Source organism: Schistocerca nitens, chromosome 2, assembly GCF_023898315.1.
Source record: "Schistocerca nitens isolate TAMUIC-IGC-003100 chromosome 2, iqSchNite1.1, whole genome shotgun sequence".
Taxonomy (NCBI): Eukaryota; Metazoa; Arthropoda; class Insecta; order Orthoptera; family Acrididae; genus Schistocerca; species Schistocerca nitens.
Window position 1 is genome coordinate 901578421 of NC_064615.1, and position 15264 is coordinate 901593684.

General features: G+C 45.6%; 1 protein-coding gene across 1 annotated transcript in view; it reads left to right on the forward strand.

Moving 5' to 3' along the window:
- LOC126235428 (protein decapentaplegic-like) overlaps nucleotides 1–15264 on the forward strand; it is a 101118-nt gene that overhangs the window by 54833 nt on the left and 31021 nt on the right. The window contains exon 3 of the mRNA XM_049944152.1: nucleotides 6061–6308. Coding sequence (XP_049800109.1) covers nucleotides 6061–6308 — 248 coding nt within the window. The remainder of the gene's footprint in view (nucleotides 1–6060; nucleotides 6309–15264) is intronic.

Consider the following 15264-nt stretch of genomic DNA (forward strand, 5'->3'; position numbering starts at 1 on the left):
TCAAATCAGTGATGAAAATGCCCGTAGCCAGAAAACGTGAAGCAGAAGCCATAAAACCGGGACTGTGGAGCAACGGAAGACCGTCATTTGGTTGAGAAGTCTTGTTTCACAGTATTTCTAACTTCTAGCCGCGGTTGCCTACCAAGAGGGATTCACGGCGGGGGTTCGGTGATGATTTGGGCAGCCTTATCGTGTATTACATGGGCCTCATCGTTCCTACGGAAGATCACGTTATTGCCAAGGATTATGTGGCCATTTTGGCTGATCAGGTCCATCCCGTGGTCCAACATTTGTTCTCCAGTGGTGACACTATGTTCTATAACACTCTCGCTGTTCACACAGCTCGCATCGTCCAGGACTGGTTTTATGAGCACGAGGATCATTTATTGCATTTCCCTTGACCATCACAGTCACCAGATCAGTATTATTGAGCCTTTGTGTTCTGCTGTGGGAAGAAGGGTGCTAATCGTTATCCACGTTCATCATTCTTAGCTGAACTTGCATCTATTTTGCAGGAAGAATGGTATAAGAATCCACTGAAAAGCATAAGGGAATTATGTAACCATCCAGAGACGGTTGGAAGCTGTTAGGAATGCCGATGATTTTCCTACAGCGTGTTACGTATATTAGTATACACTCCTGGAAATGGAAAAAAGAACACATTGACACCGGTGTGTCAGACCCACCATACTTGCTCCGGACACTGCGAGAGGGCTGTACGAGGGCTATTCCGAAAGTAAGGTCCGATAGGTCGTGAAATGGAAACCACGGTAAAAATCAAAAATGTTTTATTTGCAACAGTTAGATACACCTTGCAGCTACTTATCTCCATAGTCGCCGACCCGACTTAGACGTGTATCGTAGCGTTGTACCAACTTTCCCATACCCTCGCTATAGAAGGCAGCCGCCAGTGCTCTCCGCCAATTCTCTACGCTGGCCTACGGCTCGTTGTCTTGTGCCGAAATGTTGTCTTCATAACCAGCGGTTCATGTGACCTGAGCTGAAACTCAGAGGGAGACAATTACGGGCTGTAGTGTGGGTAATCTCACATTTCCATTTGAAAACGATGCAGGAGCATCTTCATTGCCCCTGCAGAATGCGGCTGAGAATTGTCTTGAAGACGAAACAGCACGACAGTTATGTAATGTTAGCTGCATAGCTTCAGGGGAAATTTCTCACCAGGCCCCCGTACTTGGCGGCAGACACTATTTTCTAGGCATCTTTACGCACTCACTGCGAGCTCAGAAATGAGAAGAGCGACGTGATGCTAACTGGGGTTATACTAGGGACACTACCCAACACATCTGTGCAAAGCTTTATCGGATTTTCATAGTCGTTTCCATTTCGTGACCGATCGGACCTTACTTTCGGAATAGCCCTCGTACAAGCAATGATCACACGCACGGCACAGCGGACACACCAGGAACCGCGGTGTTGGCCGTCGAATGGCGCTAGCTGCGCAGCATTTGTGCACCGCCGCCGTCAGTGTCAGCCAGTTTGCCGTGGCATACGGAGCTCCATCGCAGTCTTTAACACTGGTAGCATGCCGCGACAGCGTGGACGTGAACCGTATGTGCGGTTGACGGACTTTGAGCGAGGGCGTATAGTGGGCATGCGGGAGGCCGGGTGGACGTACCGCCGAATTGCTCAACACGTGGGGCGTGAGGTCTCCACAGTACATCGATGTTGTCGCCAGTGGTCGGCGGAAGGTGCACGTGCCCGTCGACCTGGGACCGGACCGCAGCGACGCACGGATGCACGCCAAGACCGTAGGATCCTACGCAGTGCCGTAGGGGACCGCACCGCCACTTCCCAGCAAATTAGGGACACTGTTGCTCCTGGGGTATCGGCGAGGACCATTCGCAACCGTCTCCATGAAGCTGGGCTACGGTCCCGCACACCGTTAGGCCGTCTTCCGCTCACGCCCCAACATCGTGCAGCCCGCCTCCAGTGGTGTCGCGACAGGCGTGAATGGAGGGACGAATGGAGACGTGTCGTCTTCAGCGATGAGAGTCGCTTCTGCCTTGGTGCCAATGATGGTCGTATGCGTGTTTGGCGCCGTGCAGGTGAGCGCCACAATCAGGACTGCATACGACCGAGGCACACAGGGCCAACACCCGGCATCATGGTGTGGGGAGCGATCTCCTACACTGGCCGTACACCACTGGTGATCGTCGAGGGGACACTGAATAGTGTACGGTACATCCAAACCGTCATCGAACCCATCGTTCTACCATTCCTAGACCGGCAAGGGAACTTGCTGTTCCAACAGGACAATGCACGTCCGCATGTATCCCGTGCCACCCAACGTGCTCTAGAAGGTGTAAGTCAACTACCCTGGCCAGCAAGATCTCCGGATCTGTCCCCCATTGAGCATGTTTGGGACTGGATGAAGCGTCGTCTCACGCGGTCTGCACGTCCAGCACGAACGCTGGTCCAACTGAGGCGCCAGGTGGAAATGGCATGGCAAGCCGTTCCACAGGACTACATCCAGCATCTCTACGATCGTCTCCATGGGAGAATAGCAGCCTGCATTGCTGCGAAAGGTGGATATACACTGTACTAGTGCCGACATTGTGCGTGCTCTGTTGCCTGTGTCTATGTGCCTGTGGTTCTGTCAGTGTGATCATGTGATGTATCTGACCCCAGGAATGTGTCAATAAAGTTTCCCCTTCCTGGGACAATGAATTCACGGTGTTCTTATTTCAATTTCCAGGAGTGTATTTTGTTTTTGCTTTTTCCATACTTTCTTCCGCCCCTCCCCCCCCCCCTCTTTCCCATGCACTTCAAGGTGGAGAGAAAAGAATTTTGACAGTTTAGGTTCCAGTGATTGGAAGCTTACATAGGAAAACGCCAGACACTAGAGCGCAGTTAGCTGAATCGCTATCTCGTAGAATCCACATTACACTTCGTAACACAAAAGAGGCTTGCCTTTCCAGTACTGGAGGAGGGATCACCAGCAAGAAGTGTAAATACGCCTTGACTGTGAAGACTTTACGAATCCTCGTCCACATTACCGAATATGTTTCACTAAATGTGTTTGCCTCTGTAAGTTACGAAGTAATAGGCGACGGAAATATTTATAGCTGTGGGTCACCATAAGAAACGTTACACTGTCTGCGGAGCTATGAACATAGAAACTATGTCATTATCCAAAGAGTTAAAGCGAAAACAAACAATTTTTAAATGGAACAATAGTTGTTTCTGTCATGCACTGGAATCAGTAACACCCGTTGTATATACAGTAATTTAAATTACATTGCTATCACTTTTAGTTTGGGATCTACAACCCTTCAAAGTTTCAGGGGCAGATACCACACACTGTACATAATACATGGCTGTTTGCTGGGTGATGGATGTTCTGGCGGTGGGAAGTTGATTCAAAAGAGATGTTCAAATATGTGTCCATGTTCCTGATGCTCAATGCACTGCACCTTCTAAAGGATCTGCGGACGAGATGTAACATCGCCGATGTCACGGAGTGACATGCGTCCTCGATGCACCGTTTTAGATCATCTGGGGATGTGGGATCAGTGACATAAACACGATTCTGTGGATATCCCCACAAAAAGAAATCTAATGGTGTTAAATCGGGCGACCTTGCGGGCCATGAATGAGGACTATGGTGCCCCAACCACCTTCCTGCAAATCTGTTGTTTAGTTCTTCCACAACAGCACGGGCAGAATGGGCAGGGTGACCATCGTGCTGCATCCACATATGGACTCCCGCGTGTAGACACACATGTTCAAGGAAACCACCCAAACTGACGACTACAAACGCGCCATATAACTCACCTGTCAGCGTACCTGGGAAGTAGTGTGGACCGATGATTTCATCCCCAGGGATTCCACACCATACATTAATAGACCACCTACCTTGACGGTAGACAGGTCGTACCCACCGAGGATTTTCTGCGGCCCGGTATTGAACGTTATGGCGATTCACTGCACCATAAAGTGTGAACGTGGAGTCATCAAAGAACATAACACCTTGTAAAGACTCCAGCGTGAAATTACGCGTGGCCTATCCTCAGAATATAACTCTCGCACGGAAATCGTTCCCATGCAGCTCCTGGGTCAGTGACAGGCGGTACGGGTGAAACCTGTGGCCGTGTACTATAGGCCACACAGATGGGAGGCTGTTAACAGCGACTGCAGCAACGGCTCGTAAGCTGACATGAGGATCGCGGTGTACTGCAGCTAAAACAAACACCTCCGTCTCCTCACTTCTTGCAGTTCTTAGACTGATCCTGCGGCGCATTACCAAGCTGCCTGTCTCCCGAAGTCGTTGTTCGGCACGTAAGAACGTAATGGCAGCCGCAGCTCTTCGCCTAGGATATCTCACCGCATACGCCATGGCTGCTTCAGTGGCATCGTGTCGGCACTCGCCGAGCATCAGCAGCATGTCAACGTACTCGTTCTTCGTGTGTGCCATCTTCATCCGATGTCAGTAACTGTGGTATATTGAGCCCCGTTTGTTTGTGTGGCTCGAACTGTCGGGTATTCGTACGTGTGCGGCGACAGTCGGCAGTCTAAAAGCGCATCGAGGAAGCTTCTCGCTTCGTGACACCGGCGACGTTACAACTCGGCCGCACCACATTGAGAAGGTGCATGGCGTTATGCGCAGCGTGTGTGGTATCTGCCCCCGAAACTTTGAAGAGTTTTAGCTCCCAAACTAAAAGTGATAGGAATGTAATTTAAACTGATGTATACACAGCTGGTGTTACTGGTTCCAGTGCATGGCAGAAACAGCTATTCCATTTAAAAAATTGTATCTTTTTGCTGTAACTCTTTGTACAATAACACAATAAATTCATAACTCCGCAGGCAGTAAAACGTTTCTTATGGTGACCTACCGCAATAAATATTTCCGTCGCCTATTACTTCGTAACTTACAGAGGCAAACACTTTCAGTGAAACACCCTATGTGTGATGTATAGTGAACATGTGTGCACTTAGCCAAGCGTGATTTGAGTCTAGATCTGGAACGTCAGAACAATATCTTCCCCTTTCCTCTCTTTCTAATCTGTTTAACCTGTGTTGAAATGGACAAGTCTTACACTTGTTAATTGCATATCGTCATTGTCTGCAGTCGATCCTTCAATCAAAATAGACGTTCTGTTTCAAAATTAAGTCAGAATTTTGATAGGAGATACAGAAGTTGGCACTGACGTGCAGAAGGCTTATGCAGAGAATTTTCGGACTGAAAAATAAAAAACTTCAAACAAGCTGTATATAATATACTTTGGATCATGCTTGGTAAGTGTCAATAGTCTTGACCATAAGCTCTCAGGACGCATTCCGTTTGGTCACAACCTTATGATGGGCAGGGGATACTGTAGATGTTATCTTGCAGGAACAAGGGGAACATTTTTATGCTACATTACTGGAGACACCTACTGGGAATGTGTTCTGTTATCTTTATTTCAGTAGAATCAGTAGTTAAAAGTTTGGTACTTGTTGAGAGTTCGGTACGCAATTCCAACTTCTGGCTGACTGTAGTTATGGAAAGAATGAACACCGAAGAACGAAAAGTCGTTTTAAAAAATCCTGTCACTCGTATTCATATGAAACACCCAAACAGACGTCAAACATCGTTCAAGCTCGTGTTGTGAACTAGAGTGTAAGTGGTTCAAATGGCTCTAAGCACTATGGGACGTAACATCAGAGCCCATCAGTCCCCTAAACTTAGCATTACTTAAACCGAAATAACCTAAGGACATCACACACATCCATGCCCGAGGCAATATTCGAACCTGGGACCGTAGCAGCAGCGCGGTTCCGGACTGAAGCGCCTATAACCGCTCGGCCACAGCGGCCGGCAACAAGAATGCAGCTGGCATATCTGTTGTAACTTGTAGACTGAATAAGACACGGCCGCAGAGACTGAGGAATTACGACAGTCCACGTGATATAATGAGGCAGAGGAGGGCGCGTCTCTGGACTGTTACGATGTGCTCGCTGCCTGCTGCACGTATGTGGCGCCCGTAGCTGTGGGAACGAGTACGTAGTATAGCTAGCTGAGTCGCCGGTTACAGCTGTGCCATTTCCCTTTTGTAGGCGGTCCACCAGGGGTGGTCGCAATGGTGGCGTGGTCAGGCCCACGTCGCCTGGACGGCGGCCTGCGGTCCGTGGGTTCGCGCCCCGCCTGGCTCGCTCCGCTCAACGTGACTGCGGCGCTGCCAGGCCGCGGCGCTGTGACGTCACTCGCTATCAACGTCACGCTGCACGGCCCTCTGCGCCTCGGCGAGGCGCCGCTACTGCTGCTGCAGTACGAGCCACCACACAGGACCGCAACTGACCTTAAGGTACTGCTCCATGTACCATCAGAACGGCGACCTGCACAAATTATTTATTTAGTTTTCTTTACTCCACATAGTAGTTTGATGAAGCTCGCTGCAATTTCCACTCTGCTCTCTTTATCTCAGAGTATCACTTACATCAATCATCTTCAATTGTTTGTTGGATATACTCCAGTCCCCCCACAGTTTTCATACTCGACAGATCCCTGTAGTCTGGAAGTTTGTTGTAACCTGTGGTAACCGCAACCGGAACGGTCGCGGGGTGGCCGAGAAAGTGCGACAGGACCAAACGGAGAGCGGCCCGCGAACAAACAAACAAACGAATGGAAAGGGCGGACGATGGAGAGAGACTTTACGACGACAACACGCAAGAAGCAACGGAATGACAGACAACCAAATGAATCCAAGACGTCCACTAGTAATGAATACAAATAACGGTAAACACGCTGTCTGTTGTCGAGGCGATATGTCAAGAATCAAGCAACGATTAGACTCGCTGACTTAGCTTTTTTATTTCCTTTATTGAATTTCAATGCCCCCCAAAGGGGGCGGGCTGGCAGCAGCTTAGTACGCTGCTCTACAGCCTACAGACTTTTTTAGAAACGTAAGAAGAAAAGAAACAAGAAAAACAGGCGATAAAACGGTGACTTAAATTGTAAAACGGCGGAAAATTGTGGAAAGTTAAAACAGAAAGCAAAGGGGTTGGCAATGTTAATAAAATACACAGAAATCAGAGAAATAACATAGTAGACACACAATTAAAAAAACATGGCGACAGTCTGGTTTCTGTTCGCAAGAGATAAAAAATCACACCCAGCGACAGTATGATGGCTGTTCGCAACACTTCCCAAAAGACACACAACACGGAACACTCACTGTAAAACACTCACTGTAAAACACTGCACGAAAATGTCGGCACAAAGATGACATTCCCTAGCCAAGGGAAGATGGCGGGGGGGGGGGGGGACCTGGATGAGGGGGAAAACAGGAGGGAGGAGAGGAAAAAACGAAAGGGGGGAACCAAAGGAGGGAGAGGACTCATAAGGGTGGAGAGGGGCAGGGCAGACGAGAGAGGGAATGGGAAAAGGCAGAGGAGGGAAATGCAAAAGGACTCGGGAGAGAGAAGGGGGGCAGAGACAGGGTAGGTTGGGAAAAAAGAGGATGGAAGGGAGGGAGAGGGAGCCCGGGAAAAGGACAGAGGAAAGGAGGGGGAGTGAGGATCAGAGGAGGGATAAATGGAGGGAGAGAGGGCATCATCCGGGAGGGGGAGTTGATGGAAACCATCTTGGGAAAGGAGATGAAGGGTGTAGAGATGGAGAGTAGGGGGGACACAACAGTGAAGACGTGGCAGGGGGCGGGGATGGGAGAGGAGAGGAACAACCAGGGGGTGAGGGGGATCAAGGCGGCGGGAGGTGTTGACCGAGCGAGAGGCAGGCGCTTAAATACACGATCGGGGGCGCCGCTATTGGCTGCTGGAACCACGTGTTCCACTGTGGCGCCCTCACTCTAAATGCAGGCCAGGAGGCGCGCGCCGCCACAGCTTACAGCGCAATGGTGCAGAGACCTCTAGGGGTCTTCGACGTCCCTGACGTCTGATGCGGACTCAAATTCCGCGGCGCGCCATACCAAAGTGTTATTCGTTCGTATATTAACCCTCGCAATACCAATCCATTTTCAGTGAAGTATATTACCAAAGGGGGGGGGGTACTTTTTGCCCCCATAAAAACTTTAAAAAGTAAGTAAAATTGATTAATTGTTCTTGAATTATATTAATAACATAGTTTTGAAAGATCTATTGATGCATAATCAGGGTCCAGAACCTGAATATTTCTTTTAAAACATGCATTTTATATCTTTCACTCACGTCGTCATGTAAGTTTACTAAGTCTAATTATCTTGAGAAAAATTAGTAGTAAAAGTCGTTATGGTACTGTTGAAGCACACTTTACTATAATTAAAAAAATATTACAAAAACTTGAGCTTAGGTGCATAACACAGTTTTCTGAGAAGAATTATTAACCAGTTTCTTCGGAATCTACTTCACAGTTGGAACATACAATTGTTTTTTTTGCCGTGTTTACCACACTTGCATTTCTTACAATTTTTGCAGATTATTGTTCTTTTGTTCACTTTGTTGCTCCTTTCTGCTTTTGAACAGCTTTCACTAACACACAAAAGACATCTAACATTACGTCCATTAGCTTCCTTTGCACCGAAGTTCTGCTTGATTTTCCATCCGAGAATACCCTCCATACTTGAAACTTTGGCAGTCCCGCAATATTTGTAGCCCTTTCTTCAATGTATGGTTTCGTGAGCTGCAGTCCCAGTTCTTGAAGAAAAAGTCGTCGCTTATTAGGTTTTTTTCTTATTCCAGTCTGGGAAATTCAGCAAAAGTAGTGTTTAGCTATTTACCGCTACTATGTCCACAAGAGTATAGAAAACAGAGAGCAGCCACCTCCTTTTAGCCCACTTAGTTGAATATTTCCTCACCATTTGATCTATCATCTCAACGCCACCTTCAGTCTCATTATAATATAATTATAGTATAAATTTATAACTGCTTTCTTCTTAATGTCAGTAGGTGAACCAATTGCAGCGTCATAATGTTGAGATGATAGAAACAGCGGTTTTCTTTTGGGTTTTTCACGGGCGGTATAAGAAACAATTGTGATTGGAATATTTGCAGTACCAGTATACTGAAATCAAATTTACTAGAGTATAATTCTCGTCTTGAGATACTTTTCAGTTCTTGAGATACTTTTCAGTTCTTGAAATACCTTTCAGTTCTTGAGATATATGTTTTCTATTAGCTACTAATGTTCCCACGAGAGTTAGCTTATGATTCCTCCATAAATCTTCTGTCAAATCAACTGAAGTGTAATATCTGTCTGTGTTGACATTTCGCCCCGGATTATTTATAAGAACCACATGTTTGACCACAGCTGCAGTGGAATTTGATTGTTATGTACCGTCATTTCTTTTCCCAGCATAAGACTCCATGCTGATAACATCTCTGGCTTTAGCGTCAATGAGCATGCGTATAAGTATACCGTATTTACAAGGTTTTTCCTTCATAAAGACCTTGAAGGGACACCTGCCACAGAACAATGACAACATTTCGTCAATAACAGTGGGCGTCCCAAGGAATAATATTTTGACAGTAATTCATTCATTTTATCAAAAACTTCTCATATTGCAGCAAACTTATTACGTTTCCTGTGATCTCTTCGTGACACTCTGTCATCAAATCTTGCCATTTCAGTAAGCTGCTGCAGTATGGTTCGGCTCATTCTAGCAGTATAAACAAACCTTCCTGTAGTGTAGGACCATAAATCTGTAACAGATGATGTACTGTCGTTTTCCTTCCCCATAATAATAAGTAGCCCCTACATATGCCATGAATTCAAGTCTGTCTGTCTCGGGTATTTTCTTCCTCAGTGCCTCTTCACTGGTATGCTTTATTATGATGTTGACATATTCTGGAGACAAAAACTTTTCAAATGATTCTCTTATTGATCCTACTTTACCTTTGTCTCTTATGCTTCTGCTTCTGTCACTATGTTTTGTGCTATTCGTCTTCTAATGTGTGGTTTGAAGCTATAAAGTTTTCCAGTGCTTGTAATATCCTTGTCACTAACCTCGCAAGTTGAGTTGTCATCAGTTTCAGGTGCGCAGAACTAATCTTCAGCGTCTGTAGGTACTCTATCACTGTCCACGTCCTCGCCCACAACACATTCTTCTTCACGTTCACACACTACATCGTCAGTTTCATCAAATTCAATTTGAGAATCTTTAGATTTTTCCAAAATCTGTGATATTTCTCCGTCAGTAAGTGACTGTCGACACATGTTCAGTCACAGTTGTATCAAACACTGGACTAAGTGCCACTGAACAGGAAACAGTAAAGAAACAAAGGGAAATGAATCATTGTTGAGACCACTGTTGCTCTCAACCCAGAGAAATAAAATGTCCATGTTTTCTAAGGTCTCATAATGCTATTATTTGTGGAGTAAGACGACCATTACGAGAAGTCGCATTTACTAACACCACACCTTAAACGCTTCAGTTCTCTTGTTCTCCGGTTTCCCAACAGTTCATAGTTCACTTCCGTATAATGCTGTACTCCAGATGAACATTCTCTGAAATTTTCTTCCTCAAGTTAAGATGAGTATTGTCAATTGTAACTGTACTGGACTGAACTGGTTTGCTTAGTTTAATGTTGAACAACGCAGGTGATGCGCCTACATAACACTCTAAAACAAAAATGAGTCGCCAAACCAATCTGAGACTGTATAACAGTATATCGGTATTGCAATTAGAGTCAACCAAATTAACAGAAAACCTAAAGCGGTAAACTAAAGAGACTATGCTGTGAAATTCTATATTGTGCTACAGAGCGTGAAATCACCATACGTGACTTGCAGCTCCAACACACAAAACTAACAGAATCAAAATGCTGCATAAAATTACAAATTGAACTTTGAACGTACAAATAACAAAAATGTATGTGAAACTACCCTGTGAATTTGCGTAAGCAAATTGCCTGAACAGAATTCCAAATATTAAATAACGCTCACGCAAATGTGACACTGCACTGTGAGAATAAGTCTGTCTAACAAAGAAATGTAATCTGAATTGAACGTTACCTAAATTGAGCCAGGTGCTAATTCTGAAATTCAAAGCTATAACTCTTGATGCTCTTATTGTCTTGACTGCAACGTAACTGGCCCCAGCAAATTTTCATGGATTACCTGTGGCAACGGAAACTCGGTACTGCTCGAAGTGATGAACATAAAAATACAGTTCAGCAACAAACCAGCTAAATAAAAGAAAATCCTTGTGCAGTGCAATGCAAGAACATGCTGCTATACTAAAGGTATTAATCTTCAACTTTACTTTTATGCAATTGTGTTCCGCTCAGCGCAATGCGGCGATACACACACACACACACACACACACACACACACACACAAAATTCGTGAGCAGACAGTCGGATTTACTGATTGATGTAAAAGAGACTAACATTCAAGAACTATATTGAAACTCTAGCTTTTGACAAATGTGATCATCTTTACAAAAATTACTTCTTAGTAAAAGTGAATCTGCCATGAAATAAATTTGTAGAATGGTAACGGTAAATCTAAAACTTCTCAGGGCAAATCATCTGAACAGATAACTTTGCTTCATCACATCTCAGTAATCAAACTAATTAACCTGCCCAAAAAAAAATTCCCACTAAAACATTCCGTTTTCGAAACAAATCATAAATTTCGCACAGACACGCAAATCAGCAACAGCATTAACTGAAAATCTTCACACTTCTCAAATTAATCTTTACCATATCATATTTCCAATATTCAGCATCCTCTGTATCTTCATCTTTGTGCTCTGCAAGCTATTTCCGGACTGCTCTATAGTGTGACCAATTTTCGAGTCACTCACTTACCTCTTACAGAATGCTACAGCAACCAAAGTTCACATTACTTGTACTCAGAACGTCTGTGGTGTAACATACTGACAACTGAAGATCTCTCTTTGGAAAATGTACAGATTACAAATGTGAAGTACAACACATCGAAAGAAAACAGAGCTCACATCACTCTCAATGCGTACCAAAAATGAACTAGAAACTTTACAATGTTTGATACTAGTAGACTTTCTTTAGTCAGGAGTGCGCTCTTCGCCTGTGCTAGCGTTATTTTTTACATTCGCTTTGCTTCGTGCATCACATTTAGCTTCCTTCCAAGACAGTAGAATTCCTTCATTTTGTGTACTTCGTGGTTCCCAATTCTGATATGAAGTTTATGACTAATCTCATTTCTGCTACTCCTCATTACTTTCACCTTTTTTTGGTGGACGCCGGCCGAAGTGGCTGCGCGGTTCTGGCGCTGCAGTCTGGAACCGCGAGACCGCTACGGTCGCAGGTTCGAATCCTGCCTCGGGCATGGATGTGTGTGATGTCCTTAGGTTAGTTAGGTTTAACTAGTTCTAAGTTCTAGGGGACTAATGACCTCAGCAGTTGAGTCCCATAGTGCTCAGAGCCATTTGAACCATTTGGTAGACGTCACTCTATGCGTCCCTGTCTCACTGCATTTCTAATCCGAGCACTTCTCTCTTGGTCTTTCCATTCTTACTGTTTCTTCTCGATTCTTATACATATATAGAGTAGTACCCTTTCCCTATAGCTTACCCCTATTTTCTTTAGATTTTCAAACGTCTTGCACCATTTTACATTGTCAAACGTATTTTCTTGGTCAACGAATCCTATGAACGTGTCTTGATTTTTCGTACGTCTTGCTTCGATAATAAAGTGCAACGGAAAAACTGCCTCTCTTGTGCCTTTGACTTTCCTAAAGTCAAACTCGTCGTCGTTTAACACATCCGCAGTTTTCTTCTATTTACAGGGAATTAAAGTGACAACCAGCCTCTATACGACCTCCTCGTCTACGCGATGAGAGCCCAAGGAGTGTCGACCAGCCGCCGTGTCTGACGAGAGGCACATTGTGTTGTTGCTATCGTCAGGTGTTTGTGGAAGGGTGGGAGGAATGGAGGAGGGAGGAAGGGAGGAAAGACGATTAGGGTTTAACGTCGCATCGACATCGAGGTCATTAGAGAAGGAGGACAAGCTTGGATTGCGTCAGGGATGGGGAAGGAAATTGGCCGTGCCCTTTCAAAGGAACCATCCCGACATTTGCCTGCAGTGATTTAAGGAAATCAAGGAAAACCTAAATCTGGATGACCGGACGCGGATATGAGCTGTTTCCATCCAGAATGAGAGTCCCGTATGGTACCCATTGCGCTTCTTCACTCAGTTGCGTAGACTTACAAAACGCGGTAGGAACGGACACACTAAACCAAATCATACGAAGATTCACCAATAAAGTTTGTAATACGATAGACATATTGAGAAGCACCCCGAAATAACTAGAGAACATCGGAACAGTTATACTAAGAATCTGGCACCGACAAAAAGTACCCGGAAGTCTGACATGACAAATAGAAGGTAAGGAACAAACTAGAAAAACAAAACAGAAAGAAACAGCAAAAACAACGTAAATAAATCGAGAAAAAAAAACAAGGAAGCCAATCAGCAAAGCTCAAAACAAGAAACTAGGTAATAAATGGAAAGGAAAATGTGTGAAAATGTCATAGAAGCTAACAGTCTGAGACTGGTCGACGAACTTCCGTTTGACTTATGAATGTGAAATGAAAAGTACCTCAACAGCAAAACCACACCATAAACTGCTACTGGAGAAGCAGGGGAAGCAAACAGTGACACAAAAAACACGAAAAAGACGCCTGGGAATTTCCTTTGTGGTCCGTTCCCGTTTGCGGCTACCTGGCCTTGCTCGGGGCGTTCCCGACGCGGCCTGGAGCCCGCCAACGACTTCCCATCGCTAAAGGCGTAACTCCTCATTACATCCCGCTCAACATCAGTAACCTAGGTGCGCGGGCCATTGACGGTATCACGATTATACATTCTCGGCTGCGGCGGTTTTGCCTGAGGGGTGGGTACGTCAGTTTCTACCCACCCTGGTACACCACACATTAAACTGACGGTCCCCTTTCTCCGGTTGGGTAACTGGGGTACGCTAGGTACACGCAAGTCGCCGAAGTGGTGTCCAATTGGAAGATCTGAACCAGGCCATTGAGCCTCAGATCCATACATATTATAAAAATGTGTGTGTGTGTGTGTGTGTGTGTGTGTGTGTGTGTGTGTGTGTGTGTCTGTCTGTCTAACATCACCTCCTAAACCACTGCCGGCCGCGGTGGTCTAGCGGTTCTAGGCGCTCAGTCAGGAACCGCGCGACTGCTACGGTCGCAGGTTCGAATCCTGCCTCGGGCATGGATGTGTGTGATGTCCTTAGGTTAGTTAGGTTTAAGTAGTTCTAAGTTCTAGGGGACTTATGACCACAGATGTTGAGTCCCATAGTGCTCAGAGCCATTTGAACCATTTGAACCTAAACCACTGGACCGATTTCAGCCAGACTTGGCACTCCTATTCCTTATTGTCAGGTAACAATCGCTTTGGGGGTAATAACTACCTGTCTATCATAGTCCAGGGCCAACGGCCTTGCGGCACTGGTAACACCGGTTCCCCTCAGATTACCCAAGTTAATCGCTGTCGGGCTGGGCTAGCACTTGGATGGGTGAACATCCAGTCTGCAGTGCGCTGTTGGCAAGCGTCGTGGACTCAGCCCTTGCGACCCAAACTAAGGAGCTACTTGACTGAGAAGTAGCGGCTCCGTTCTCTTAAACTGACATACGATTGGGAGAGTGGTATGGTGGTCACACGCCCCTCCCTATCCGCATCCAGTGACGTCTTTGGGCTGAGGATGACACGGCGGCCGGTCGATACCTTTGGGACTTCATGGCCTGTTCAGGTGGAGTTTAGTTTCTTATCGTAGTACAGGAGATACGACGTAATAAACACTGAGATGCGTGGAAAAGTGTCGCATCACGGATGACGTTTAAATTTCTTCTTTACTACTAACTAACATATTTCGCAGACAGAATACACACAAGCCGCTTAATGTATCTGCACGAATACTTCACTGTACGACACACATGTCAAAAGATATGACGTCATAAACGCTGAGATGTCTGAAAAAACGCCATATCATGCATGAAGTCTTAATACATCTATACTTTGCTACCAAGACACTCTTAAAATCTAGACAACGGTGATATCGACCCAATCAGTATTGGTGGAACAGTTTCCAATATTCTCGTAAGATTAAGGCCTTAGCAGGATAATGTTATAACCAATGTGAAGACTAGTAAGCTACTAAGAGTATCGAAAGACCGAAACGGTCAACATACAGTGTCAGAGTTCTAATATCCTTGGAGACGTATTGTTAGTAATGAACTACACGGTCGGGTCGCTTGACGCACACGGTGAAGAAATATCATGTGGAAGTCGACCCACTGCAAGCACTATAGCCGAGTACGAGTCGCCACA